At 59.1% G+C, this 26,676-nt stretch overlaps 2 protein-coding genes and 1 long non-coding RNA gene across 4 annotated transcripts; 2 read left to right on the top strand and 1 right to left on the bottom strand.

Moving 5' to 3' along the window:
• Nucleotides 1–1,495: 1,495 nt before the first annotated feature.
• LOC311422871 (keratin, type I cytoskeletal 14-like) lies at nucleotides 1,496–6,354 on the bottom strand. Its single transcript, XM_084496367.1, has 8 exons — nucleotides 5,784–6,354; nucleotides 4,513–4,595; nucleotides 3,802–3,958; nucleotides 3,113–3,274; nucleotides 2,901–3,026; nucleotides 2,576–2,796; nucleotides 2,098–2,135; nucleotides 1,496–1,777 (listed from the first exon to the last, which is right to left on the bottom strand). Exons 1-8 carry the CDS (start codon nucleotides 6,291–6,293, stop codon nucleotides 1,680–1,682), a joined length of 1,395 nt encoding a protein of 464 aa, XP_084352493.1. The 5' UTR covers nucleotides 6,294–6,354; the 3' UTR covers nucleotides 1,496–1,679.
• Nucleotides 6,355–16,795: 10,441 nt separating this feature from the next.
• Nucleotides 16,796–22,248, top strand: LOC311422875. Of its 2 annotated transcripts, none has more exons than XR_014685514.1 (3): nucleotides 16,796–17,040; nucleotides 20,523–21,277; nucleotides 21,514–22,248. It is a non-coding gene; the product is annotated as an uncharacterized lncRNA (long non-coding RNA). The 2 variants fall into 2 exon arrangements; XR_014685515.1 differs by lacking the exon at nucleotides 16,796–17,040 and adding an exon at nucleotides 17,185–17,258.
• Nucleotides 22,249–23,868: 1,620 nt separating this feature from the next.
• On the top strand, nucleotides 23,869–25,283 carry EIF1 (eukaryotic translation initiation factor 1). The gene is made up of 4 exons (XM_084496365.1): nucleotides 23,869–24,061; nucleotides 24,298–24,461; nucleotides 24,607–24,708; nucleotides 25,062–25,283. The coding sequence occupies exons 1-4, from the start codon at nucleotides 24,031–24,033 to the stop codon at nucleotides 25,104–25,106; spliced, it is 342 nt and encodes a 113-aa protein (XP_084352491.1). The 5' UTR covers nucleotides 23,869–24,030; the 3' UTR covers nucleotides 25,107–25,283.
• The last annotated feature ends 1,393 nt before the right edge of the window (nucleotides 25,284–26,676 follow it).

Here is a 26,676-nt window from a genome sequence, read left to right as displayed (position 1 = left end):
GCACCGCCTGCAGGGAGACCTGGGGGTCCCTACGAGGTGACTTGGGGGGTCCGTCCCCTCCCTTCTCATCCATATGAGCTCTGTGCCTGCCTGCATCCCTCACGGAGCCCTTGCGGGTGCAGCAGTCGCAAGGAGGGCAGAGCAGCAGCAGCACTGCCTCGGGGCAGGATTCGTGCTGTGATTTACTCCTGGGCTGTCCGCCACTGGTGTCAGTAACAGCGGTGGTAGCTGCCTTCCTGCCCACAGCACTCCTTCCCTGGGATGTGTTCGTGTGTCCTTTGGTGGAATCCCAGTGGAAATGAGATCACCGGTCGTCAGCCACGAGCTTCTAAGCCAAAGCCACGTGTGCTGCAGCTCGGGAGATGCTGGGCGTGCTTTCAGCTGGCTCGCTCGGGTACCAGCGCCCTGCTGGAACCCCAGGGGGGTGCAGGCTGCAGGGGGCACACGGAGCAGAGTGCCCTGCGATGGATGGGTTGGGTGCAGCCCACCCAAAAACAGGCTGGGCTGCACGGGGCTGCACCCAAAACCAGGCAGGAGCCAGCTCAGGGCTAGACCAGGCACCCCTGTGCCTTCCCACAGCACGGGTGCACTGTGGGGACCCTTTCAATGTTTTGGGAATCAGGAATTCTGATTCTATCTTATATCTGCATACAATGCAGGCAGGTTTTCTGGAAAGGGGACTTAAAGCTGTGTGGCTAGCTCTGTTCTCACACACATCGAGCAGCACCTTTCTGAATCACCCCATTGATCTGAAAGGTGGATTTATGAAGTAATATGGCAGAACCCAGCCAAGAATGTGTCTGAACTGGCTTTCCAGGAACAGCTGGGCCGGCTGACGGCACCGAGATCTGCTGTGTCAGGAACACCGCTGACAGCCAGGAGTGCCAGAAGTACCTCCCCAAAGAGCTTCTGTCTCTGCTTGCAGAGCCCATGCCCACCACTTACTACCCCTTGTTCTCAGCACCCCTTAGCAGTGCCTTGAGAGCAAGAACTAAGCGAAGCTGTATTTCTAGAGGGGCACCACCCCGTGCATCCCTAACCCATCCACGGCCTCATTTCAAAAGGAAGTTTGTGTCTGGACTGCACAACAACTAGGGCAGGGCCAGGAGCAGAGCTGCTTGCAGGGTCCTGGCTGCGCGTCCCGCTTTTTGTTCCCTTCCTTGCCTGGGCTCCCTGATCCAAAAGCTTCAGCTCTGCTGTCACTGCACGTGGCAGCACAGAAATTCACAGTGCCTCGGCTGAGCCGAAACCCCTCTCAAGTCTCACCTCCCGTGACCCTGTAACCTGCTCCTCTCCCAGTTCCTCTCTCCACCTCCTCCCACAGCAGCTGCCTGCAGCCAAGCAGCAAGGGCTCGGGTGCTCAGAAACATGGGTGTGTCACCCACCATCTGCAGACCAGCGATGGAGAACGCTGCTGCTTCCAGAGGAGCTTTGCCCTATAGGTATTGGGGCAGCCTGGCCCTACGGAGCAACACCACAAGATGCCGCAAGACTCGGGTTTGCACGAATGCCAAAAGCTTTATTTGATTTCCAAGCATGGCGCTTAGAGAAAGGGTGAGGGACGCAGCAGTGGGATAAAAAAGAGAAGCTGCTTTTCCGGAGCTGCGTAGCCGGAGCACACAAGCTGGCGTCTTCTCGCACTTTGCTGTGGGAATTTTGCAGGAAACCACGCTGCCGGCTCAGCGGGCAGCCTGGGTGATCTGCTCGCGGGAGGAAATCACCTTCCCGTCCTGCACTTCCTCGAAGATCGTGCGGATTTGGCGGGTAGTTACGGGAGCTACAGCGGAGAAAGAAGGAACCGTTAGTTATTTCAAGCGCCTTATCATAAATTTCGTGGGTGGATTTGTTATTAGCAGCAGCTGCCTCAGAAATACAATTAAAAAACAGCGTTCCTGCTCCTAAATACTTTAGTAGAGCTTCAGTCTACACCAATAGTCTTCTAAAACATGGTTTGGGTATATCAGAAGAATTGCTCCTGTCAATTCACATTTGGAAAAGCTAGTAGAGTGGTTATTTTATTATATTAGTAAGTATGAGTCTGTACTAAGGATGTGACAGCTCGGTGTGATCAGTGCTGCAGAACTGAGGCGTTCTTACCTTCTTTCACAGGCTGCGAGATGTAGTGGGAAGACATGCTGCAGGAGGGGAAAAAGGAAATATGGTCAGAACGGGGAAAAGAGCAAACGGTCTCTAGGACAACATCAGTATTTTAAACCCTGCCTTTTCTTCTCGTACCAGAGTATAATTAAAATGCCTTCAGAAGACTACTTCATGTTAAGATTGAGAGGAAGAAAATGATCAGGAGGTATGAGTGCCGGGGGGGTCGGGCATTAAGACAGCACCCTGCCCAGCTGCAATGAGCAGCGGTGGTACCTGCTCCTTCCCCAGGGATGCTGCAGTGCTTTAATAACCCCCAGGCTGTTCTGCATGAGCAGGAGTGAAAACGGAAACCTGGTGACATGCCACGGGTCAGGAAATGGGCTCACAGGCCCCTCCAAAGAATATAAGCTGCTCATTTTATATTTCCTTTGCTACCGCCTGTCCCCTTCCAACCCGAGCGAAGCCCTTTACGCACTGGGCGTCCTCGCCCTCCAGGAGGCGGCGGTACGTGGCGATCTCCTGCTCCAGGCGGCACTTGACGTCCAGCAGGACCCTGTACTCGTGGTTCTGGCGCTCCATGTCGCAGCGCAGCTCGCCCAGCTGCTCCTCCACGCTGGTGATCAGCCCCTGCAGCTGGGCCAGCTGGGTGCCGTAGCGGTTCTCTGTGTCGGCCAAGGTGCCCTCCAGCGCCGCTTTCTGTGTGTAGAGGAGAAGGACGAGGTCAGAGGGGGACAAGGATGATGGGGAAGGGACGGGACCAGCCAGGGGACCCCCTGCCCACAGGCAACAGCCCCTCGTACCGTGCTGAGCTGGGACTGCAGGTCGATCTCCAGGCTCTGGATGGTGCGTCGCAGCTCCGTGATCTCCGTCTTGCCGCTCTGGAGCTGCTCCGTGTTGATGGCCACCTCGCGGTTCAGCTCCTCCGTCTGCAAGAAGGCCAAGCCAGGTTACAGCCAGGTGAGGGGGCTCAGCGTTGGGCCCCACAGTTACGTGGGCACGTGAGCAAGCTCACCTTGCTGAAGAACCACTGCTCGGCGTCCCTGCGGTTCTTCTCGGCCAGGGTCTCATACTGCTCCCTCATGTCGGTCAGGATCTTGGTGAGGTCGATGCCAGGAGCAGCGTCCATCTCCACGCTGATCTCTCCACCCACCTGCCCACGCAGGGCATTCATCTCCTGCAGGAAAAGAGACACACGTCTTCATGGATCCACCAATCCATGCATAAGGATGTTCTTCTCAAGACCGCTTTTCAGGAAAGACAGCATCCTCCTGGACATACTTCTGGGGCAGGTAGCAACAGGGACCAAACTGGGACCTATGCTCTGCTATCACAAATAAAATAACCCAAATTGTATCTTAAGAAATCTCCATTTGAGTTAAATCTGGCTTCTTTCTGAGAATAAATCAGAGCTTGCAGCTGGCTTCATTGCTCGTGAGATTGGTCTGCCACGCCTGGAGCTGCTGGGATGTCAATAAACCTCTAACAGCCACGGTGGACATTACTGAAATACCAAGTGGCGAACGGGTTTTACCCCGGCTCCAGAGTGGATGCTGTCATCCATAACACATCATCTCTGCTCCCTTACCCGCAGGTCTCATCTCCCCCCCCAGCAAAGGAAATCCAGCATAGTCTAAGACTGGACCAGAGCTCGTATTTCTGGCCCCAGTCTGGAGACTTTTCTGAGCCCAGCTCCGTGCTCACCTCCTCGTGGTTCTTCTTGAGGTAGGCCAGCTCCTCCTTCAGCGATTCAATCTGCATCTCCAGGTCTGCTCTGGCCAGGGTCAGCTCGTCCAGGACTCTGCGCAGGCCGTTGATGTCGGCCTCCACGCTCAGGCGCAGAGCCTGCTCCGTCTCAAACCTGCGGGCACAGGAACATTGAGGAAGGATGCAGGAGATCCTGCCCTGCTGGGACAGAGCCCCTCAAATGCTTCCCACGTCCTCCACACTGCTAGTGTTGTGTCAAAGCTGCAAGACCCCCGTGGTGCATGCACCACCTTCTGATGGTGAGTGCTCCTGAGTGAGGGGAGCACCTGAGAGCACGGTGCCCCCCTGAGTCCTTAAGACTGCCTTCCCCCTGACATGGTGGGGCTTTGTCACTGGGTCTGGGCACTGCTGAGCTATATGCACAGAAATTAAAAGCATAGCAGAAGCTCAGCGCAAGCTGTCCATGCAGGAGAGCTCACACCGGAGAGCGACAAGCTGTGGGAGTACGATAGTGAAGGTCTGGATGGAAGCAAGACAACCCCTAAGTGCCTACAAGATTTAGGTAATGAGCTGCTTTGGAAATTACACCTTCATTTTTAAGGCTTTGCCTCCAAGTTGCCTTTCTGGGTTTGGGGTAGTTTATCTTTCCCCTCATTTCATCAAGTATCTCTGCAGACTCCGTTCCTGTCTCCAGGAAATGTGGCTTACTTGGTCCTGAAGTCATCAGCTGTCAGCCTGGCGTTGTCAATCTGCAGGAGGAGGTTGGCGTTGTCGACTGTGGCCACCAGCACCTGGAGGATGGAGAGTAAATAGAAAGCACAAAAGGATTGTCAGAAATGGCTGATCAGCGCACACGTGAGGTAGGAGGGACAGGACCAATTTGGGGGAAGTTTGGGATTTCCTGAACTGAAGACTACACTGAGTCACGACAAGAAGTGAGGCACAGCTGAGACTGACAGCGTCTGATGTCCTCCCTTTCCTAAAACTCCGTGACCTCCGCTTCCAAAATTCCATCACTAAGTATTTCAAAAGGCAGCATGAAGTCACACGAGATGGGTGAGATCAGACAATAGCACTTGTTCCCATGCTCCAGGGCACGTGGTGATTATGCAAGGGTCGGGAAGGAATTGCCGCTCTCCCATCCACGGCACCGTGCGCAGATGGACCAGCAGGTGCTCGTGGCTGGCAGCCCTTGTGTCATTCGTGCTGGGATGGGTTTAGTTTGTTGACTGCAGAAATGGAGCAAAGTGCGGTGAGCAGGTGCCTGCAGCTTCTGGTTTTTATATTACAAATAAAGGAGCAAATAACCCATGCTGGGAAAAGACTTGTGGCAGAGCCTGGGAGGACATCAGGTATGATGCCAAGGAGGCAGATTTGTACGGAAGCAGTAACAGAGAAGAACAAAGTCAATTTTTGAGCAATTCCCCCGAAAGGGGATGTTGGGAATCAAACCAGAACTGGGGGAAATCCTGCCTGGGTTGGTGGGTTTGCAGCAAGCCTGGCCCTGTGGCAGTGACTGCTGAAAGGAGGCAAAAAACTCACTGCTGGCGAGTTCCATCTTTTTCTCCTTGGCGCCTAAATCACATCATTACAAGGAGCTGAAATAAGGGACAGTGTTCTGCATAGTCGCTGAGTGGATGTTTACAAATACCACGTGGTGTTTCATAGTCTGCAGGCACCTCCAACTTTCCCAAGTACGCATGTTAAAGTCTCGGGAAATGCACATTATCAGTGCAGATCTGTCTCTAATTCTTCATTTTTGCACTTTTACCTCTGCTTCTTTCAGTGAAAACGGTCTTTGTTCCCACCTAGAAGGATGCAATCAAGACCTGACATTGAGAAATCTCCCAGTTCCCAGCCTGGCACTCTGTGTGTGTATCTGAGGCATGCGGTTACCTAACTAATTAGAGGTAGCGGTGAGTGTTTCTGCTTCCTCTCTCATTACGAGATGTCCCACTGTGTTAACCACAGCATCCTACCTTGCTCCTGAGCTCCTCGATGGTCCTGTAGTAGGGGCTGTAGTCCCGGTCGGGACCAGGTCCCTGCTTCTTGTACCACTCCCGGATCTTCACCTCCAGGTCGGTGTTGGCGTCCTCCAGGGCACGCACCTTGTCCAGGTAGGCAGCCAGGCGGTCGTTGAGGTTCTGCATCGTCTCCTTCTCTCCAGCCGGGAGGATGCCATCGCCCCCTCCAAAACCACCTCCGAAGCCACTTCCGAAGCCGGCCCCGAAGCCGCTTCCGAAGCCGGCCCCGTAGCTACCCCCAAAGGCAGCGCCCAGGCCCCCTCCAACGCTGCTGCAGTAGCTGCCCCCATAGCCGCTGCCCAGCCCCGAGACGATGCGCGAGGAGACGGAGTAGCTGCTGGAGCCTCCGTGGACGCTGGGGGCTCTGTAGCCTCCTCCACGCACGCAGGAAAACCTGCTGGAGCCTCCCCCCAGCCCCCCGAGGGAGGAAGAGGAGGAGTACTGCCTGACAGTGGTGGTGCTCATGGTGAGGGGCAGTGGAGCTGTGGCGCTGGAGAGGGACACCCGGCTCGGCAGCGCAGACAGCGAGAGTGAGCTTCCCCCGGGCTTGGAGCCCTTTATAGCCCGGGCAGGAGGCGTTGCCGCTGTTTTTCGTCACCCCTGACACTCGTAGCCAAATTCCAGAATCATCATTTTTCTCTCCCCTGGTTTCTTGTCTTTTGTCACATCCCACTAGGATCACTGCAGCGCACACAGGAGCTGCTCTTTCCGCTTTCGTTCCCAGCACCCAGGCGTGATTCAGGACTGAAGGCTCCTTGCTCAGGGCTACGTTTTAGCATTTTGCTGTTGCACCTGAGAGTGGAGGTGTTCGCTCCAACTCCACCCCGCTGCTCCTCCGTGAAGTAACAAGTGAATCCCCTGAGACATGCCGAGCTGCCCACAAGTGTCTTTTACCCCTGAAAATCTACAAATCTATTTATTTGCTTTTTCAAAAAGTCAAAAGCCAACAAAAGCTGCTGACTTAAGAGCTCTGAGCATCCATAATCTTTATACTGGGCTGATCCGAAGCCAGATGGAAATGTTCCACCCAGGACCTCTATCCCGGGACAAGCACAGACCTGGCAGTGTTTGAGTACTGATACTGCGCTTGGCAGGAATCCTGGAGTTCAAAACAGAAGAAACTCCATTAATTTCTGCTTATGTACTGGTTCAGGGTGAATCTCTGCAGAGATTGGAAAGTCCCCTTAACGGTGGTGTTTCAGCCTCTTTAAACTGCAGGTGCCTGACGCTTCCCACTTGCACCTGGGCAGTGGAGTCGAGCCTCCGACAGCTCCTGCGCTGCTCCATCGCCTTGCACAAACTGCACAGAAGCAGCCCCCGACTGCTGCAAGGTTTGTAGAAGCCAAGAGTTTCCGTGCCTCACTTTCTCCTATCTCATTGCTGAGGCAAGTTGTAATGTTTAGATAGTCTAAATCAGATAAAAAGAATGGGAACTGCATCGTGCACCCACTGCCACGACACTTTACATACAATTCAGTGGGAAGAGTAAGATCAGCCCTCAGCTACCCTTCTGCCTGGACACAGATCTGCTTTTTCCTGCAAATTTGGAGCTGCAGGACAGTAACGCTAACTGAATTCAGCAGGACCAGTGTTGCCTGAGTGATGGGCAACACAAACAGCAGTGAGGAACAACACCAACTGCAAGGCAGAGGGTTTAAGCAGGAGAACCCGGAGGAGATGCGCAGAGGTGAGGCAATGCAGCCATCCCGATAGCCACACCTGCGCCGTGTTATTAAGGGATTGAGCCTTGTGATTACAGTAATGCAGCTGGACAGGTATTAGCGTGAAAAAGCAGCAGAGAACCAGGAAGGGAGACACTGCACTGTTTTATTCTTTGCTCGGAAAAAAAAAAAAAAAATCCTTTTAGTGGTGTGGCGCCAGGTCTTGCAGTACACAGTGGAAAATCGCACGCCCAACCAGCTGGCCTGCCCGGCTCCAGAGATGTCATTCACGGATAAGAGGAGTTATTCTTTCTTTTAACAGAGGTGCCTGTGAGGTAGCGAAAGAGTAAGAGGGATTAGGAAGCCTTTTGTGATTTCTCTCCTGTGGTGATCTCCTTCCTTCCCGGGCCCCCTCTGGCTGTTTTCTTGTTCTAAGCACTTAACTGATTCTGGAGTTGCTAAAACATTCCCAGAGCCTCACCCTTGGTAATTCATAGTGCTTCCTTTCTTTCATCTGTTCCCTCAAGGACACAACAGCAACAACCCTGTTAGCTCCCAGGGACTTAGCAAAGAGTCGCTCTCGGTCCCCAGCAGCTTGCGGAGGGGTTTTAGTATTTTTCCGGGTAGCCCCCTTGGGAGCAGAGTAACCAGAAGCAAACCCCAGATCCTCCCAGCCCGAGGCTGTGGTCTCTGACAGCACCTCCTGGGAGCTGCCCTGCTTCACGTTTGGGGTCTGGGCTCTTGGGACGCACACGTGCCACATCTGAGGGAAAGGAGGGGATTGGGAGCACCCCGGCACCAAAAAAAAAAAAAAGGCAGAGCACGTGGATGGGTGCGCTCAGCTTGCAGCACGGAGCCGTGCAATCCATCGAGGCTCCGAGCAGCGTTGGCTGCTGGCCCGCTTCCCTCCGAAGCGGGGCGTTTGGCGTTTCCCAAAAGTCCCCGTGGCACAGCGTCGTGGGGGAGCTGCGTGAGAGCCATCCCTTGGCCACCCCTGCGCCGGGCTGCTCCAGGTGTGCTGGCTTCGCTCATGTTCCAGCTCCCAGCAAACACCCTCCGGCTCCAGGCAGCTCCTGCCTTGGCCCCGAGCCCCTCGTGTCAGCCCAAACCTGTGCTCTCAGCTCCAGATCCCTGCTCGGGTCACCCCCCATGATTTAGGCTAAGTCACGAGTCAGCCTGGAGGTACAGCTGCCATACGGAGAGGCAAAACCCCACAGGGAGGAAATAGCAGGATTTGGGGCTTTTATTCTGCACCATCCGAGTTCAGATGTTCAGCCCACGTTTAAGCTCTTTTATTACAGCTGGGAAGAGATCAGGACCTGGAGGTTGTCCTGCAGAATCGTCTTTTCTTGGTCACCGGCAGGGCACGGTGACGCAGCCGGAGCCGTGCCGGAGCCGCGTGCGGCGCTGCAGCTATTTTGTGCTACGGGAGGAATTCAGCCTCCCAGGCTCTCCTGAAACACTCGCCCACAACAAATTCCCTTGAGATAAAAATACATCATTGCGCTCGGGGGAGATGGTATCGGCGTCTGCTCCAGCGAGACGCACGTCGCAGATGTTATCTCGCCCTCAGGTGTGCTGCAGGGTGGGATGGAGAGCGGGACCGCTTGGATTGCATGGGACGGAGGGGAAATTATCTGCTGGGGGTGGGCAAGCAGGAAGGCAGCGGTGAGGGTTGGTGTGAAAAGGCCCAGGGTCAGCAGTGTTGCAGTTGCCTCAAACAATAGCACTTAATTGGGCTTTTAATGTAATGAATAAGAGCTAATTAGGAGTCATCGGGTTTCCCCTGTGGGCCAGGTTCTCCCGAGTGCATCTCAGCAATTCAGAGCTCAGTAGAAACTAGCTGAAGGTCACAACCCTGAGAGCGATGTCTCCTGCAGGAAGGGACCGGCTGGCTGGGGCTGCGCTCCGTGACTCTGAACAACACCAAGATGGGTAACAAACGCACCGAGGCGTGGAGTGAAATATGCTGCCTTTGTTCCTATCTCGGCTGCTGATTCTTTATCAACTGCCAGGACGTGTCCTGACAGCCCCCACACATTATCTGCAAAAAAAAAAAAAAAAAAAAGAAGCCTTCTTAGATTTGTTACCATGAAAGGAAATTTGGTGATGTGTGTGCAATGGAAATTCCCTCCTGGGCAGGCTCGGGGCGTTGAGCCATAGGGCAGCGGGCACAGCCCGGGGGTGGGACCGGCTGGTCCCTAAGGTCCCAAACCACGCCGTGACCCTGCAGTTCTGTGACCTTGTGCTGTCCTTCTCCAAGCTGGGTCCCACCAGCGGTACCGCCAGGCCTTGCTGTGCCTTCAGGCAGCCTCCACCAGCAGCCAGAGGCAGTCCCACGGCACCACCGGGCTCTCAGATTTTTCCTCCTCTCGGTGCGCATGGAAGAGAGCGATGCTGCCCCGTGCCGGCTGGTGTCCCAAGCCATTAGCAGAGCACCAGCCCGCAGCGTGGGCCTGGCCCTGCTCCATTCGGTGCCTCGGCTCCCCGGTGAGCACCTCCCCGGAGCTCTGAGCCCAGCTCTGCCTGGTGCAGCGTGGCGTGGGCCGAGGAGATCCCACTCAGCAGCGATCCCCAGTGAACCAGCGCCGAGCACGCGGCCACTTCGTGCGCTGCTGCTCGGCTCGGCCAAGAGGACGGGTGGCACTGAGCAGTTGTCTCGGCTTTGTTCAGGGGGGACAGACCTGACTGGCGCTGGGTGGGCTTGCAGCAGGCATTTTGATCTCTTTCCCCTGGCCCTTTTGCAGTTTTACACCCTCGGGGCCACCCAGGCGCTGCGACCTCCCCTCGTGTCGCCAGCTCGCCGAGCCAAAGTCTGGCTGAGCGCTTTTCTGCTGGCACCTTTTAACCATGAGGTTTTAGCCTTGAGGTTTTAGCCATGAGGTTTTTAGCAATAAGGGTGCTAAAGCGGTTTTAAACACAACCAGCCTCGTCTTCTAAGGCCTGCTCAGCCCTTCTGTCCCTGCCAGGGGGTGAGGACCCCCTCAGCTGTGAGCAGCTCACCTCCCTCCGCGGCGACTCCCCGAGCTGGGACCAAAAGTGGGGAATCCCTGGTCCAGATCCCAGAAACCTGCCCCTGAACCCCTTTGAGGTGCCGTCAGAGCCATGCCCAGGGAGCCCTTGGGTCTGGTTCTGGTAAAGGAGAGGCAGGCGGACAAAGCCGTGCTCGTGTTCCCCCAGACAAAGGAATGTTTCGTGTGTCTGAGGCAGAGCCAAACTCCCCAGGTCTCACAGGCTGTTTGGGCTCTATCTCCACAGCAAACTCCAACCTTCGGAGTTTCCCACATTATTTTTTTCTTTCAGCATCTGTCTTCCAGATAAGCAAGCAGCTCCTGCATTTCCTCACCCCTCGGCTCGGTGTGGCAACGCCAGCCCGCCCCGTCTGCTCGCTCCTCTCACCTCGGAGCAGGGCAGGGAGCCGGGCGCCTCCTTTCCCATGCTGACTGCAGGCAACGAGTGGCGGCTCCAGCTTTCATTCTTCGCCCCCACCCAGCACCCACGGTGACTCCGAGCCTCCCAGCCACGCAGGGCGAGGCCGAGCAGCCCCGAAACACCCGTGGAAGGGCAGCGATCGCCCTCCTCCAGCTCATCCCTTCACCCTGCCCTGCGGCGCGGCCGCTTACACCCGGTGACCCCACGGGGATGTGACAGGGACCCCCCTCCGGGATTTTGTGCCCTCCTGGTCCCAAAGCTTGTCCTGACCCCCGTGCAGAGCCACTCCACGAGCATGGCCCCGATGACACCGGAGTTTGGGTGCAAGCGATGCCCTGGCAGAGAGCAATTTTCTAGGGAAATCCCACTCCTGTGGTGGGGTCCTGGAGCTGAGCTGGGCCTCCTGGGTCTGGGAAGGGAAGGGAAGGGAAGGGAAGGGAAGGGAAGGGAAGGGAAGGGAAGGGAAGGGAAGGGAAGGGAAGGGAAGGGAAGGGAAGGGAAGGGAAGGGAAGGGAAGGGAAGGGAAGGGGCTGCCCCAGCCCTGTTGCATTGGGGTAACACATGCCACTGCCCCCGGAGCAGTCCCTATAAGCTGCGCTGTCACTTCCCACGCGGTTGTAACGATTTGGCCGCTCGTTCGTGCATACTTGGCAGGCGGTTTAATGAAGTCATTAATCAGGCTGAAGCAGCCCGTGCTCGAGAGGTGCCCGACCACAAATTTCCCTGGCAGCCGCACAGCCTCGTGTGGCCCCGACCTCGCAGCGCTGCCGCTGCCCCTCGCCCTGGTGCCCCCGGTGCTGAGCTCCACCCGGGAGCCACGATGGTTTGGAGCCCCGATGGTTTGGAGCCCTGATGGTTCAGAGCACTAATGATTTTCCGTAGGGGACTTCAAAGAGAGAAGACAAAGCCTCCTGTCAGCTGGCTGGCTGGCATCGGGCAATTACCTGCCCGCGCTTGGCACCGCGCTCTTGCCTGGAGCGCAGCTGATCCTCCTGATAGGCAGCAGTAATTATGGGCTGCATCCTCCCAAGTTGCTCTTTCCCCTGTTTTTTCTTCCTTTTTTTTAAAAAAAAAAAAAAAAAAAAAAAAAAAAAAAAACAACAAAGAACTGCGCTCGAGCAGCCACTGCAGGGAAGGGCAAATGCTTGTGATCCCCCCCCCACCCTGCTCCGCACCGCGCAGCCCCTGGCGAGCCCTCGGCAGCCCCGGTGGCGGTGCCAGCAGCTGGGGGGGGCCCAAAATGATATGGGGGGTACAGGGACATGAGTGGGGGGACGTGCTGGAGATGCTCTGGGACTTTTCAGGTCCTACCATAGGGCTGTGCTATGCCTTGCAGGGACCTGCTGGGATCTACCGAGCCCCGCATGGATCCATTGAGCTCCCCTGAGCCCTGCGGGGTCCTCCAGGGACCCCCTGAGCCTTGCTGAGACCTGTGGGGACCCCCAGGGACCCCCTGAGCCTTGCTGAGCCCCTCTGGGATCTGCTGCAACCCAGCAGGGACCCACCGAGCCCTCCAAGGACCCTCAGAGACCTGCTGAGTCCCTCAGGGACCTCCCATGCTTACAGGAACCTCCCTAGGGGCACCTCCGGGACCCCCCGAGCCCCTCTGGGACCTCCCTAGGACCTCCTCTGGGACCCCCTGAGCCCCCCTGAGCCCCTCTGGGACCCCCTGAGCCCCCCTGGGACCCGCAGGGACCCCCCCAGCCGTGCGGGCGCTGCCGCAGGGCGCAATCGCTGCCCACGGGCGCCCTCCGCTGGCTGCGCTGCGGCGCAGCGGGGCCGGCAGCGGCTGCGGGGGGGGCACCCATGGGTGCTGGGCGGGCTGGGGGTGCTGGGGTCGGCCGAGGGAGGGCTGCAGAGGTCGCGCTGGGGGCGTGCAGGAAGGTGCTGGGGTGCACGGGAGTTTGCAGGGGTGCAGAGGGTGGTGCTGGGGTTGTGGGGGAGCAGCTGGGGGGTGCTGGGGGGGGGCATTGGGGTGTTTGGAGGGTGCAGGGGGGGTCATTGGGATGTTGGGGAGGTTCTGGGAGTGTATTGGGGTGTTTGGAGGATTCTGGGGGGGCTTTGGGGTGTTCCGGGGGGTTCTGGGGGAGCATTGGGGTGTTCAGGGGAGGTGCTGGAGAGGCATTGGGGGTTCAGAGGGTTCTGGGGGGGGGCACTGGGGTGTTCGGGGGTGTGCAGGGGGAGCAGGGCTGTGCCAGGGGGGTGCAGGGGGTGCTCCAGGGTGGGCACCTATTCCCTGTGTGCTCACTGAGAGCAGGGCCAGCTGCCAGCACCCTGCGGAGAGGGCACGGAGCACCGCAGCACCGCAGGTTTTGGGCACCCCAGATGTCCCCAAAGCGGGGGCCCTGGGGGGCTCTGCACCCCCCACGGCCGGGCTCGTCCCCACTCCCCCAGCAGGCAGCAGCCCCCCAGCCGGTACCTGCATCCTGCCCACATTGCTGGGCCCTCGCCCTGCCCGAGGAGGGGGAGAGGGGGAGCGTGCACACGTGTGAGGGGTGCACACGCGTGTGCAAGCATGTGCACGCGTGTCCGTAGCTGGTTCTGATTCATCGCCGCCGATGGCACCAGGCGCTGCTCAGCGTGCCGAGCTCTCGGGGTGTGATGTGGGCCCCCCCCGTGCTACCATGGGTTTTCCATGGCTGCTGCCCCTGCCCTGGTGCAGCCCCCGGCCCCCCGCCTGTTACCGACCCCAGCAGCACGCAGAGACCTGGCAGCAGTGTGCAGGAGCCATGCAGGGCTCCTGGCCGAGCCGTGCCCCTCGGGACACCCTCAGCGTGCCCACCCTGAGCCCCCGCACCCAAAGTGCCCTGCCAGGGCCCCCAGGCAGCCTGGCCCCGTGGCACAAGGCTCCCCCAGGCACTGCCAGCCCCATGCAGTGGTCTCTCTGAGAGCCCCACGGGGTCCTGCTCCCCACCAGCGGAGGCATTTTGGCACCCGCTGGCTCACAGCTGCCCAAAATGTGTCCGTGACCCCCTGGCAACGTGCCGAGGATGGTGCCTGCGGAGCTGACCAAGATGGGGGGACGCTTTAGGGGGCTGCCTGAGGGATGCACACCCCTGCACAGCCAGCCCCGTGCTGCAGAGCCAGGAGCAGCCTTTCCCCTGGGTCTGGTGAGACCCCCGGGACCGGGGCACTGCGTGCCCAAACGTGGAGGAGGCTCAGTCCCCTGGGCGAGGACAGCGAGGGCGATTTGTGGGTGTTCAGCCAGCCCCGTGGGACGTGCAGGAGGCAGGACACGGAGCCCCCCCATGCCTTCAGGAGCCCAGTGGGGTCCCCCCCAAGCACCCGGGCTCCGAGTGCCCCCATCCATGCCGTGCGCCCTCGGGTCCCCGTGAGTCACCGCGGGCGCGTTCCTGGGGCAGGAGGGGACAGGAGCTGCAGGGACAGGTCGGCTGCGTCAGCCCCCGCTCGCTCCCACGCCTGGGGCTGGGGCGGCCCAGCTCCAAGCTGTAACTTGCCTGGCGGTAATTACAGGGGACTTCAGAGGATTTGCATTCCTTCCCTGGCCACGCCTGGGAAACAACTTTCACCATCAGGCAGTTCCTGAGAAAGAGCTTTCCACCTGCATGGCCCAGCCCAGGACGTACCCAGGGAGCTCTGCGGGCACAGGGGACGTGGGGGCTCTGGTGGCCCTGTTTTGGGTTCATCCTGGGCACTGCAGGCAGCCCCCTGCCCTCTCCTGCTGCCCCAGGAGCTCCTACAGGTGCTGGGGAAGGCTCGTTTCTGCACTTCCCCTCCGCAGGGTGCAGAGCAGCTCAGTGCCCCGACACAGCCGGGCTCTGCGCGTCCTTCCCCAGGGGCTCCGAGCATGTGGGGCTTGGTGGCACAAAGCTGGGGGCATTGCACCAGTGTCCCCAAGGGATCAGAGCTTTGTGCGTGGCCTGGGTTGGGTCGGATGGGACCTTTGGCCCTTGTCCTGCTTTGGCAGGGGATGGCTCCCCGGTGACTGCTCTGGATCCAGGCCTGAAGAAGGGGACAGGGTGACCTGTGGGGGACAGGGTGATCTGTGGGGGACAGGGTGACCTGGGGGGCCCGGGGGGCTGTGGGGCCGTTCCTGCTCAGGGCACCAGTCTGCCAGTACCCAGCAGGGAATCGGCATACCCCGAATCACAGACAGGGCTGGACCCGCCAAGCCCTTTCTGACACGTCGTCCCTCCTGGGAGTTAAACCAAGAAGAAAGGACCCGAGTCCTTCCCGTCCCCTGCGCCTTGCCCTGTCCCCCATGACCCCAAGGATCCAGCACCATTGCACAGCCCTGGTTGGAGCTGCCAGCTCCCCAAACTTCAGCCACCACTGCGTTTTCCCCCTGGTGCCAGGGACCCAGCGTTGAGGTCCCCATGGGATCACTGGGCCGTTGGCACCGCTGTCCTGGCCAGTGCGTGCCGCAGCACCCTGCGCTGAGCACCAGGAGCTGCAGGAATGTGAGCTTCCCCCAGGAACACTGCGTGTCCAGAGCCAGTCCCAGGCTCATCTACGAGTCCTTGGGATGTGGCTCACCCCAGCCAGGCCTTCACAGAGCTGGTGCAGAGCTGGCACGGCCAGCCCCCCTTGCATCTGCTGCTGGGACCAGAGCTTGGGGCTGCAGTGGGGCCAGGCACAGCCCGAGAGGAGCCCCAGAAGGGTGCGAGGCACATGTGCCCACACCATGGCCATGCTACAGCCACGCACAGCACGTGGGTCCCACGCCACGGGGCTGCTCCACGCTCACTGTGCACTTCCCCACCTCCATCCCCTCCCCACCTCCCTCCTCCCCATGGGCGCAGGGACCCCAAACGGGGCTCGGGGCATGATCGGGGGCTCTGCAGGTGGGTGAAGCGGGGGGCGTCGGGGCTTCGAGTGGCTCCTGGGAACTGCTGGGAACGCAGGGAGCCAGCGTGAGCACCCAGCCCAGGGAGTTTTGCAATCAGGAGCGAGCGGGTGGCTTCCTTTTTAGGCAGCGAAGTGGCGGCTCCCGCGGCACACACCTGGCTGGCAGCGCCGGCGAGGGCGGCGGTGGTGACGCGGGTGATGGGAACGCGCCGGCGGCCCCCGCCTTGCTAATCACAGCCTGGCGCTGGGCGTGGGGGCAAGCCGCGGCAGGGCGGCGGCAGGGCGGCCACGTCAGCTGGAAGAAACGCGGGGCTGACGCAGCGGGAGCGCACCCCGATGCGGCCTCGAGGGGCCGAGGGGGTCTCCCGGGCAGCCCCGTGCCCCTGGGGCACGGTGGAGAGCCCCCAGGTTGGGGAGGTTGCGGGTGGATTTTTGTTCCTGCTCTGGGTTAGGATATGAAAAGCAGAAAATGAAACTGAAATGGAGCCGTGTTTGGAGCAGGAGGGCCATGGGGGAGCGGGGAGCCGGGCAGTGCCTGCACCCGGCTGTGTCACCGGCTGGAGGGGGCAGCCAGCCTCAGACCCGGTTTCACCCAAACCCTGCTCCTGGCTCGGGGTGCTGCAGCCTCCAGCCAGGGTGAGCGCAGGGCTCAAGAGCAGCAGCAAACAGCAGCAGAAATGCTTGCAGAAAGGCAACAGCTCCATCGCAGCCCGGCTGTCCGGGGCAGCCCCGTGCCACCAGGGCTGTCGGGAAGGCTGTGCATGTGTCAACTGAGCAGTGCCTGTGCTCCAGGACTGCAGAAATCACCCAGTGCAGAGGGGCAGGGGAAAAAAAGCAGCCCAGAGCACTGCCTGGAAGTGCCTCGGAGGAGAGGAGCTGGGGGATTCAGGGTCTCCCGGGGAGGGCACAGCCCCAGCTGTGATCGCTGGGGTGCTGCCACTGTGCAAAGGAGTTCGACACTTTGCTCGCCACCGTCTCCTAGCCAAAAGAAGGGGCTGTGGCCAAGCTGTGGCCAACCTTTGCACAGCCTGTGAAGGTTTCCCTGTCCCCCAGCCAGGCTGGCACTGGCTGGCTTGCTGAGATAAGGGGCCTGAGCACCATGAGATAGGCAAAGCTCGCTGCTGCTGCACCCCAAAAGCCACCAGAGCAGCACAAGGGACAGACGGCTGCAGGACCTGGCAGCACGGGGACCCCTCTGACCCCATTCAGGGCACCAGGAGCACCCATCCCAGGGTGCTGGGACCCCGGAGCGTGAGCGCTGCCAGCTCCCATCCCGGCTGGGCAGGGCGGGTGTCGGAGCCAAGTGTTTTGTAAGAGGCAAATAAATCCCTGCAGCGCCGGGCGCCGTGCCGGGACGGGGCTGCGCTCTGCCAGCCGTGCGGGAAGGCGCTGGCCAGCAGCCAGTGTTTGGCCCTCGGGGAGTTGCTGTGTGTAGGCAGGGCTGAGCGTGCCTGGCCACGGGGCCGGGAGGGGCCGCAGGGGTTGGGGTGCGCTGGTTGGGGCTCACACCCGTCGTGGGTTTTGCCTGGTAAGTGAAAAACAAAGTGGGGCAAGGCGGCTGCTGACCAAGGTGTTTGGTCCGCCCTGCCCCTGCTCTCTGCTCGAGTCAGCAGAGTGGGGATTGCTGGGCTCTGCCGTGTGCCTGTTTCTGCTGATGATGCCCCCAGAAGCTCTTGTCCCTTTACCCTGGCCCAGCAGGAGGTGGCTGCAGCCCAGAGATCTCTCTCCCATCATACAGGACAGGGAGCCTGGGCTGCCTGCGAGCCGGGCTGGTTGCACGGAGGGGCTGATTCCTGCCTCGGCAGGAGCAGGAGCAGGAGCAGGGGCAGAAACAGAAGCAGGAGCAGGAGCAGGAACAGGATCAGAAGCAGGAGCAGAGGCAGAAACAGGAGCAGGGGCAGAAGCAGGAGCAAGAGCAGGAACAGAAGCAGTAGCAGGGGCAGGAGCAGGGGCAGGAACAGGATCAGAAACAGGAGCAGGGGCAGAAACAGGAGCAGGAGCAGGAGCAGGAGCAGGAGCAGGAGGGAGAGCCCCAGGCTGGGCCGAGCTGAGCCAGGCAGTGCAAAGCTGGAGGAAAGGGGCTGCTCCTCCCGTGGGGAACTTGGAGACCCCCGGGCTCATGGCAGGGCTCAGCCCCCCTGCCCCTGCCTTGGTCCCCTTTGTGCGAGGCAACATCAGGGCACGGGGCTGTGCCTGGGGGCACCCGGAGCGCGGTGTCTCTGCCTTTCCCAGAGCATTTGGGCTACCCCGTGGCTGGGCACCCCAGCAGGGGCCTGGCATGGGCTGTTCTGTGGCCACAGACCTCCCTGGTGCTGGTGCTGGTGGTGAGCATCCAAGGGACCAACAAAACCCAGCTGCCAGACCCACCAGAACCCCAGCAAAGGCCCTGCCCGGGTCTCTCCATGACCCAAAACCTCTCCCTGACGTGGAGCAGGGCTCCACGTGCACATCCCAGCCGTGCTGCAGGGGTAGAAGCAGCAGGAGATGTGGTACAGCCCCAACTGCACCCCCTGGCTGTCCCGGGATGCCCCCCTCTGCCCCACCAGCACCTCTGCCCCTTCCCACGGCAGGCACCCGGAGCGGCTTGGAAGTGACAGCGTGAGCCAGGTGTGAAAAAGTGCAACACAGCAGGGCACACCCGGCGAGAGCACGTCTGCTGGCGTGTGGGAACACAGCCGGGGCCGAGGCACAGAAGTGCTGAGCGGGGCTGATCCACCCGGCACGGCCGGTGCCAGGGCTCTGCGTCAGCCCTGTGCCACCACAGCTCCCCCTGTCCCGGCTCCTCCAGCTGCCCTCAATGCCTCCTCCGAGCCCCTCCAGAGCAGAAATCCCTCCGGTCTTGCTCTGTGTCACTGAGCGAGGTGGGGGCAGCCCTGGAGGGGGGGGACAGAGGTGGCTCTGGGGGTGGCATGGTCCATGCCCAGGTCACCGTGTCCTGGAGCAGCAGCCCAGCTCCGCACCAGACGCCCCCAGGGCAGGCAGGGGGTCTGCGGGGTGCTGGTGGTGGGAGCTGCTCCCCTCCTTCTTTCCCCCCCTGTCTCCCTCTCCCCACTCCCCTGCTGTGGGTTCGGGCTCTGCTGTTGCTCCCTGCTGATGCTGGGTCCCCAGGGAGGGCTGGGGCTGCGCGGTGACCCCGCTGCAGTGGTGGGCATTTGGTTAATGCCTTCCCTGATATAAAAGAGCTGACTGCACGGGGCTGGAGCCTCAGCTGGGGGCAATTCCCCACTGCAGGGCAGGTCCTGGCACCGCAGGAGTGAGCCAGGATGCGGCCAGGGCTGCAGGGGGGCTTTGGCTCCCCTTCTCCACAGCAAACCCACGGCACCCCCCAGCCCCAAACACAAGCGAGCGGCCAAACCCACAGCACAGGCACAGACCCCGGGGACGAAGCTGCAGCCCCCAGTTGTGGGGGCTCCCCGACGCCCACCCCCCAGCCACGGTGAGGTTTTTCCCCACCGGAGGAAGCTGCCTGGCCCCGCTGTGAGCGTGCAGGCAGGGAGAGGCTGAGCAGGGCTTGTGCCTGCTCGCAGCACCCAGCGGCTCCCCGGCGCTGAGCCCCGTGCTCAGAGCTCTCCTGGCACCTCGCGGAGAGCAGAGGTTTCACAGCCGGGTGTAGAGGAAGAGGAAGGCTGAGCAGGGAGGGAGGAAGGCCAAGTGCCGGGTCCTGCACCTGGGGCGCAATAACCCCAAGCAGAGCTACAGGCTGGGAGAGGAATGGTTGGAAAGCTGCCAGGCAGAGAAGGACCTGGGAGTGATGGTGGACAGTCGGCTGAATATGAGCCAGCAGTGTGCTCAGGTGGCCAAGAAGGCCAACGGCATCCTGGCTTGTATTAGGAACAGCGTGACCAGCAGGGCTAGGGAGGTGATCGTCCCCCTGTACTCAGCTCTGGTGAGGCCGCACCTCGAGTACTGTGTTCAGTTTTGGGCCCCTCGCTACAAGAAGGACATCGAGGTGCTTGAGCGGGTGCAGAGAAGGGCGACGAAGCTGGTGAGGGGCCTGGAGAACAAGTCCTACGAGGAGCGGCTGAGGGAGCTGGGCTTGTTCAGCCTGGAGAAGAGGAGGCTCAGGGGTGACCTTATTGCTCTTTACAGATACCTTAAAGGAGGCTGTAGAGAGGTGGGGGTTGGCCTGTTCTCCCACGTGCGTGGTGACAGGACGAGGGGGAATGGGCTTAAGTTGAGCCAGGGGAGTTTTAGGTTAGATGTTAGAAAGAACTTCTTTACAGAAAGGGTTGTGAGGCATTGGAACAGGCTGCCCAGGGAAGTGGTGGAGTCACCATCCCTGGAAGTCTTCAAAAGACGCTTAGATGTACAGCTTAGGGATATGGTTTAGTGGAGGGCTGTTAGCGTTAGGTTGGAGGTTGGACTCGATGACCTTGAGGTCTCTTCCAACCTAGAAAATTCTGTGATTCTGTGATTCTGTGAAGGCTAGGAAAAGGAGAGATGGGCACTGCGGGAGCCCTGGGGGCTGCAGCTCAGCACCGAGCCCCGACCCCAGCCCCGCAAAGCCCGGGCTGTGTGCACCCCACTAGAAAGCAGCAACAGGCACAGAGCTGGAGGCGAATTCCTGATGGAGGGTCCCTGGATGAGGCAGGAGCCAGGGGTGGCCTTGGGACAGGCTGCGGTGTTCAGAAGGATGCTTTGGAAACTGCCTTTGAATGTCCCCATTACAGCCCCTCCGTCCCTGCAGCATCCCACAGACGGGGGGGGTTTGGCACAGAGAGCATCCCCCGGCCTTCATCATGGGTGGGCAGAGGTTGTTTCCCTCGCTCACTATTTTTTTATTTTTTCCCAGGGTTTGCAAACTTTGGGATGTGAATTTCCAGGAATTCCCACGTGCAGAAAGGGAAGGTGGCCTCTGAGCAAACAGCGCGGGATGCCCTGCGCTTCCGCTGGCCCCGTGACAACCGGGCTCACCCCGGCCGTGCCCCAGCGCTTTCCAGGAGCAGGTTAATTAATCATCAGGGCTAATGACTGTCAGCGCTGATTAATGGGATCAAACGGCGTGCGTCAAAAATCCAGCTTGTCCCGAACCTGGGTCTGTGCAGTCACGTGGAGGCTGCAGGAAGGATGCGAGAGGAAAAAAGCTGATTTGTGGGTGCTAAAGGCCGGGAGGATTCCCTCCCATCCCTAGAGTACGGCGTTGTGGCCTCACCAAAGGCTAGTCGCCCACCCAAAAGCACCCAGGACCCCGCACAGAGGGTGCACACACGGTCCCCTTGGGGGCTTTTCCCCTTGCAGCTCCTCTGCAGCCACAGCACGGGCGCTGGGCAGCCCCTGCCCTCTCCGTCTGTGGGTTTCCTCGCCGCAGAGCCCGGCCGTGCCCCGTCTGTGCCCCTCATTTCCAAGGTCTGAGGTGGTTTCCAGAAGCCAGCCCCAGCCCCGAGCACCACTGCGGTGCCGTGGGACCAGGAAAGCAGGACACAAACTGCTCTGGGGGCTCTCTGCTCCGCCTGGTGACCCCAAAACGCACCTGGAAGCTCCCCAGACACTGCCACAGCCCCACACACCGAGATTTTCCTGTGCACAGAACTAGTGAACAGCCTGGAGGTGGTTTTATTTTATTTTATTTTTTAATTTTTATTTTATTTTATTTTATTATTGATTTATTTTGTTTATTTTATTTACTGTATTTACTATATTTTGTTTTATTATTATTTTATTTAATTTTATATATTTTTTGGTATTTTATTTTATTTTATTTTATTTTATTTTATTTTATTTTATTTTATTTTATTTTATTTTATTTTTAGTATTTTATTTTAGTATTTTTATTTTTTTTCCAGGCACCGGGCACAAAAGCTCCTGCAGCAGCTCAGCCTTACCTGGCGGCAGAGCTGCTCCTGCACAGGAGAGCAGCATTGCCACCTCGTGGGGAGCCCGGGACAGGCAGCTCCTGCCCTGAAGGACGGAAAACTGGTGTTAAAAACGTTGAAACCATTTCTTTGGCAGTGGCCAGCCCCACCCCAGCGCTGGGCTCAGCTCTGGTACCCACACACTCGCCTTTTTGGTGTTTTACCAAAGGTTCTGGGGGTCTGGTGGTGAAGATATGAACCCTGATGTATGGTATGGATGCCAAATCTGCAGTGACACTGATAAATCATCGCTCTGGCACATCCTGGCCCAGCCACGAGGCCATTCTGCCCACCAGCAGGCAGAAGACAAGAAGTGGCTGTGACTCCGTTGGCTATTTGTGACTCCAAATAGGATGCATGGTCTTTCCCCCAGCAGAGGCACTTGGAGCAAGATGTGCTGGAAATGCCCAATTACCCCTCTGGTGCCTGGGCAGCCCAGCAGGAGGCTGCTGGAGATGGTTTCTGCTCCGGGAGAGGAGGAAAATGTGATCAGAAGGGGCGGAATGAGAGCCACACGCTGCTGGAGCATGGCGGCCGTGGAGCACGTTGACAGCAGTGAAAATATTCCAGTGCTGCTGCTGATCCATCACACGGGGACACAGGAAGGTGACAGATGCTTTAGGAACACCAAAATACAGCAGAAACACAAAAATACAGCAGGAACACTCCGCCTAGTGCACGATAAGCGCTTTATCTGAAGGCCCCCAGCAACGATGCGACACCCAGGCCGCGCGGCAGCTGCCAGGCCCCACTGATGGCAGCGCTCCCAGATGCCAAGAACCTGTCAAAAAATACCCGATATTTCCGAGGGGGCTCCAAAGGCAGGGCAGGAACACCTAACAGCAGGAGCTGAGGCTGTGGGAGATGTAAAAGGAGCTGAACAGCTCTGCGATAAACAGCCCCTGGCATGACCCACACTGACAGAGCCATGTCCCTGTGGCAGCGATATTCCAGCCCTGTGTGCAGCTCTGACCAGTTCCCAGAAGAGACTTTGTGCTCTGTCTGGATCTATATGGCTTCTGACCCCGTTATTAATTGTGTAGGAGATTTGCTGGCCTTCATATCTGGGGTTTCGGTGTATTTTTAGCGCTCACGACGCAGCTTTGGGCTGCCTGGGCCATCCATCTGCTGCCGGCCCCGTGTGGAGGCGGTGCTGGGAGACGCTCGCCGCTTCGTGAGGGGTTTTGAGGCACACAGCAGGCACCAGGAAGGTTGGAAATGATCTCGGCAGCTCACATTGAACACCGAGATGCAGGCTGCGGGCCCCCAAAATTAGGATTTGGGAGCAGGATCGAACGCGCCTGGTTTTGAAGGGCATTTGGTCACATCCCAAATGTGTGTGGGGTTTCAAGGGAAGGACCCGAGGCCTCTCTTGGGCTCGTTCCCCTGCTGAGATGGCTCCGGAAAATGCTTTTGTCTCAGCGCATCCCCAAAGCTTGCCCCTTCCCACGACGTGATAGGGGTGATGGGGATGTCCTGACCAAGCCAGGACGTCACAATCCCTCATCTGCCCTATATGACCAGGACCAGGGAGGTGACGAGGGGTGGCCAGGCTGCGCTGCCCAGCCAGGACACACAGCAAAAAGGGGCCAGGGGACACCAGCTTGCCCGAAGCACCAGGCAGGAAGCACCAGGAGCCCCGTTTCTGCGGTTTCTTGAGGAAAAAAAGCTGTCCCCAGGTCCCCCCCCTTTGTCCCCAAGCCCCCCCCACTGTCCCCACGCCCCCTCCCTGTCCCCAAGCCCCTCCTTGTCCCAAAGACCCCCTTGTCCCCATTACCCCCACCCTGTCCCCAGCCCCCCCTCACTGCCTCTAGCCCCCCTCCTTTGTCCCCAAGCCCCCCCCTTGTCCCCAAGCCCCCCATTTGTCCCCATCCCCCACTCCCTGTCCCCAAGTCCCCCCGCTTTGTCCCCAAGCCCTTTTCCTGTCCCCATTACCCCCTCCCTGTCCCCAGCCCCCCCCTTTGTCCCCATCCTTCTCCCTGTCCCCAGCCCCTCCCCACAGTCCCCATTCCCCCCCCCCCACTCCCCCCATGGCGATGCCCAGGCCCCCTCGAGGCTCAGCCGCACCGCGCATGCGCCGCCCTGCCTCCCTCCCCGCACCCCCCCCTCCCACCGGCGCCCTCCGCCGCGCATGCGCCCCGCTCCCTTCGCCCCAGCCTAGGGCGCGGCCGCGTTCGCCCGCGCGCCGCGACCGCCCCCCTCACTTCCCCCCCCCTCCTCCCCACTCCGGCGGGGCAGCCAATCACCGCCCTCGCTCGCCGTGCGTGCTGACGTCACGGCGGGCGGTATATAAGCGGGCGGCCGCAGTCCCGCCCCCCTGACAGCGTCTGCAGCCGCCGCCGCGAGAGCATCCTCCGCGCCCACCGCCGCCGCCTCAGCCACCGCCGCGCCGCCGCCTCAGCCGCCGCCCGCCGCCGCCGCCTCGCCGAGGGAAGGGAAGCGTATCGTATGTCCGCTATCCAGAACCTCCAACCCTTCGGTGAGCGCCCTTTGTGCGGCGGGCGGCAGGGCCGGGCCTGCGGCCCCTCCCCGGCCGGGCCCCGCCCCGTGGCGCAGTTGCTATTCCCGGGGCCGGTTGCGTCAGCCGAGGGGGGGGGGGGGCGGGGGGGGTAGAGAGAAAGGAGGGGGCGTGGCTTCGTGCTGACAGACGGGCGGGGTGGCCAGTGGGGAGCGCGGAGGGGCGGGGCGGCCGGCTCTGATGGGCGCTCTCCGCAGACCCCTTTGCTGATGCAAGTAAGGGTGATGACCTGCTTCCTGCCGGCACTGAGGACTACATCCATATAAGGATCCAGCAGCGGAACGGCAGGAAGACCCTCACCACTGTCCAGGGCATCGCGGATGATTACGATAAAAAGAAACTGGTGAAGGCCTTCAAGAAGGTGGGTGCAGCCCCGGGGCGTCGCCAGATGGAGGGAGCCGGGCGGCGGCTGCTGGGGGTGGTGGTGGGGAGCTGCGGGGGCAGGTTTTGCCTTTTTCCTGCTAAAAATCTTTTTTTTTTCTGTTCTTTTTTTCTCCCTCCTCCAGAAATTTGCCTGCAATGGTACTGTGATCGAACACCCTGAATATGGAGAAGTGATTCAGTTGCAAGGTGACCAGCGCAAGAACATATGCCAGTTCCTCGTAGAGGTAGGGTTTGTTTTGTTCTGGTACACGTGATAGCTAATTTTTGCATTAAATGTGACTTTTCACTTTAATCATGATGCAGGTTCTTATGTTCTTGGCTTTAAGATACCACGCTGATGGAGGCAGATTCTCATTTTCCTGTCTTTAAAACATACTGATGGAGGACGCTCTTTCTCTTCTAACCAAATTTCTTAAATAATATGTTGTCCAACAAGGTTTCGCAGTTGCAGGATAACTTTTATTCCGTGCTTCGGGGGGAGCAGAGATTTGACGGTTCTACAGCATCCGCAGTGTGTGGATCTCCGTGGAGTCTTGTCTGGTTTGAAGTGCTTTAAAGTGCGTTTTTTTTCTTGCAGATTGGACTGGCTAAAGACGACCAGCTGAAAGTCCATGGGTTTTAAGTGCCTGTGGGTCACTGAAGCTTTATGCAAGAAGATTTCCTTACAATGAAATTCCCATCTGTCCCTTGTCATAAGTTTAAAACCAGCCGGTTTGTGTAATGTAACAATCTTGGGTCCACTGTTCAGTCTGGACTAGTGTAATTCAGTGATGTAATAAACTGACACGAGCCCATGCTATCTCGTCTTGCTGTCCCTCATTTAACAGAGGTAAATCGGGCGTTTGGCACTGCCCGGCCTGAAGCTAAAAGTAACCAGATGTTCCAAGTTAAGCCAAGGGACTCGGCCTGTCAGTCCAGAGACCGTCCGGATCTCTCCTCAGTCCAGCGGCTCCTCCGTTTCCATGGACGGTAACTGGCGGTGCCTCCTGCAGCCCCACGCGGAGCGAGGCATTGAGCGCGAGCTGTGGCATGGCCTGGGGAGACAGGACCTTCACTCTAGGCAGTGTTTGCTCCTGGTGGTAGAGGGATTTGGGGAAAAATTTTGACTTTTGAACGAGAAGAGTGACTGAAGAGTGACTTCAAGGCTGGATGCCTGCAATTCCGGCCTGGCAGGTGCTGGTGTCGTACAAGCCCAAAGATACCGGGCAGTGTACTTGAAGGAACCAGTACCTTGGGTTAAACTTTTGACAAGGGATCAATTTTGGACTAATGTAACAAGTATCGTTGTAGATAGAGCTGCAGAGCTTACGTGTTACTAGCAACTGCTGCCTAATGCCCTGTGAAGTAACAGATTTTTGGTTTCATTTTTAATGTTTTATGTAATGTATTTAAAGTCTTATTTAAATAAAAATGGTTTTCAAAAGCACTTGATGGGTGGATTCAGTTGTGTTGCGGAGCCAAAATGCTTTGCTTTAAAGAGGTGGTGGCTCTGGGGGACTGGCAGCTTCTGCTGCTGTGTGAGTTGGAGCCTGGTGGGAGGATGAAGCGGGGTGGTGGGCGCTCTGCGCTGCCTTGGGCCGCGTGTCCTAGTGTGACCCGGTGCAGGAAGGGGAAGGCAGAGCAGCTGTGGTGCTGCGCTTCCTCCTCCCTGGCCAAAGTTGAAGTAAACAGCCCCAGAGCGGCTGTTGAGTCATTCCCTCTTGGCTGGGGCCTGTTCACCCTCGCACCAGGTCTCATGCTTGTTGCTTGCGAGGTTTGCAAGGTCAGCGCTCCTGCTTCCGGCCAGCAACCGCTGCCGCAGGCACACAAACCCCGGCGGGGTGCAGCACCTTCCTCCCTCTGTGCCTCGGAGCCACCGAACGAGCCACGAGGGAACAATTTTACAACAGCCCTCCTTGTGGGGGTGGGCAAATGCAACGTGAAATGTCCTAAAATCCCCAGAAACGAGCAGAAATCTTTGTGTTTCCCCCTGCAGCGCTGCTGGTGGATGTGTCCCACACTAGAAGGGTGTTGCTGTGTTGCACCCTGCGTGCTGGGGGTGCCTACACCCTGCCCCGCAGCGGATCCCCAGGGGGGCCCCTCGTGGTTTTGGCAGCTTTCTAAGAGCCGAGCCGTGTTCGTTTGCTTGCTGCTGTGAAGCTCCTGCCTTAGCCTGGGTTCTTTGTGCGGCGCTCAGCCCTCTGTGCCACCAT

The sequence above is a fragment of the Aythya ferina genome, assembly GCF_964211825.1.
Source record: "Aythya ferina genome assembly, chromosome: 23".
Classification (NCBI taxonomy): domain Eukaryota; kingdom Metazoa; phylum Chordata; class Aves; order Anseriformes; family Anatidae; genus Aythya; species Aythya ferina.
The sequence above is the reverse complement of the archived record's forward strand: the minus strand, read 5'-3'. Positions and strand labels throughout refer to the sequence as shown.

Coding starts and splice junctions, on each gene's coding strand:
- LOC311422871 (XM_084496367.1), bottom strand. CDS start 6,293: ATGAGCACCACCACTGTCAGGCAGTACTCCTCCTCTTCCTCCCTCGGG. Junction 2,136..2,575: donor CTGGAGGGCGAGGACGCCCA/GTGCGTAAAGGG, acceptor CCCCTCCTGCAG/CATGTCTTCCCACTACATCT. Junction 1,778..2,097: donor CTCGCAGCCTGTGAAAGAAG/GTAAGAACGCCT, acceptor TCTCCGCTGTAG/CTCCCGTAACTACCCGCCAA.
- EIF1 (XM_084496365.1), top strand. CDS start 24,031: ATGTCCGCTATCCAGAACCTCCAACCCTTCG. Junction 24,062..24,297: donor CCAGAACCTCCAACCCTTCG/GTGAGCGCCCTT, acceptor CGCTCTCCGCAG/ACCCCTTTGCTGATGCAAGT. Junction 24,709..25,061: donor TATGCCAGTTCCTCGTAGAG/GTAGGGTTTGTT, acceptor TTTTTCTTGCAG/ATTGGACTGGCTAAAGACGA.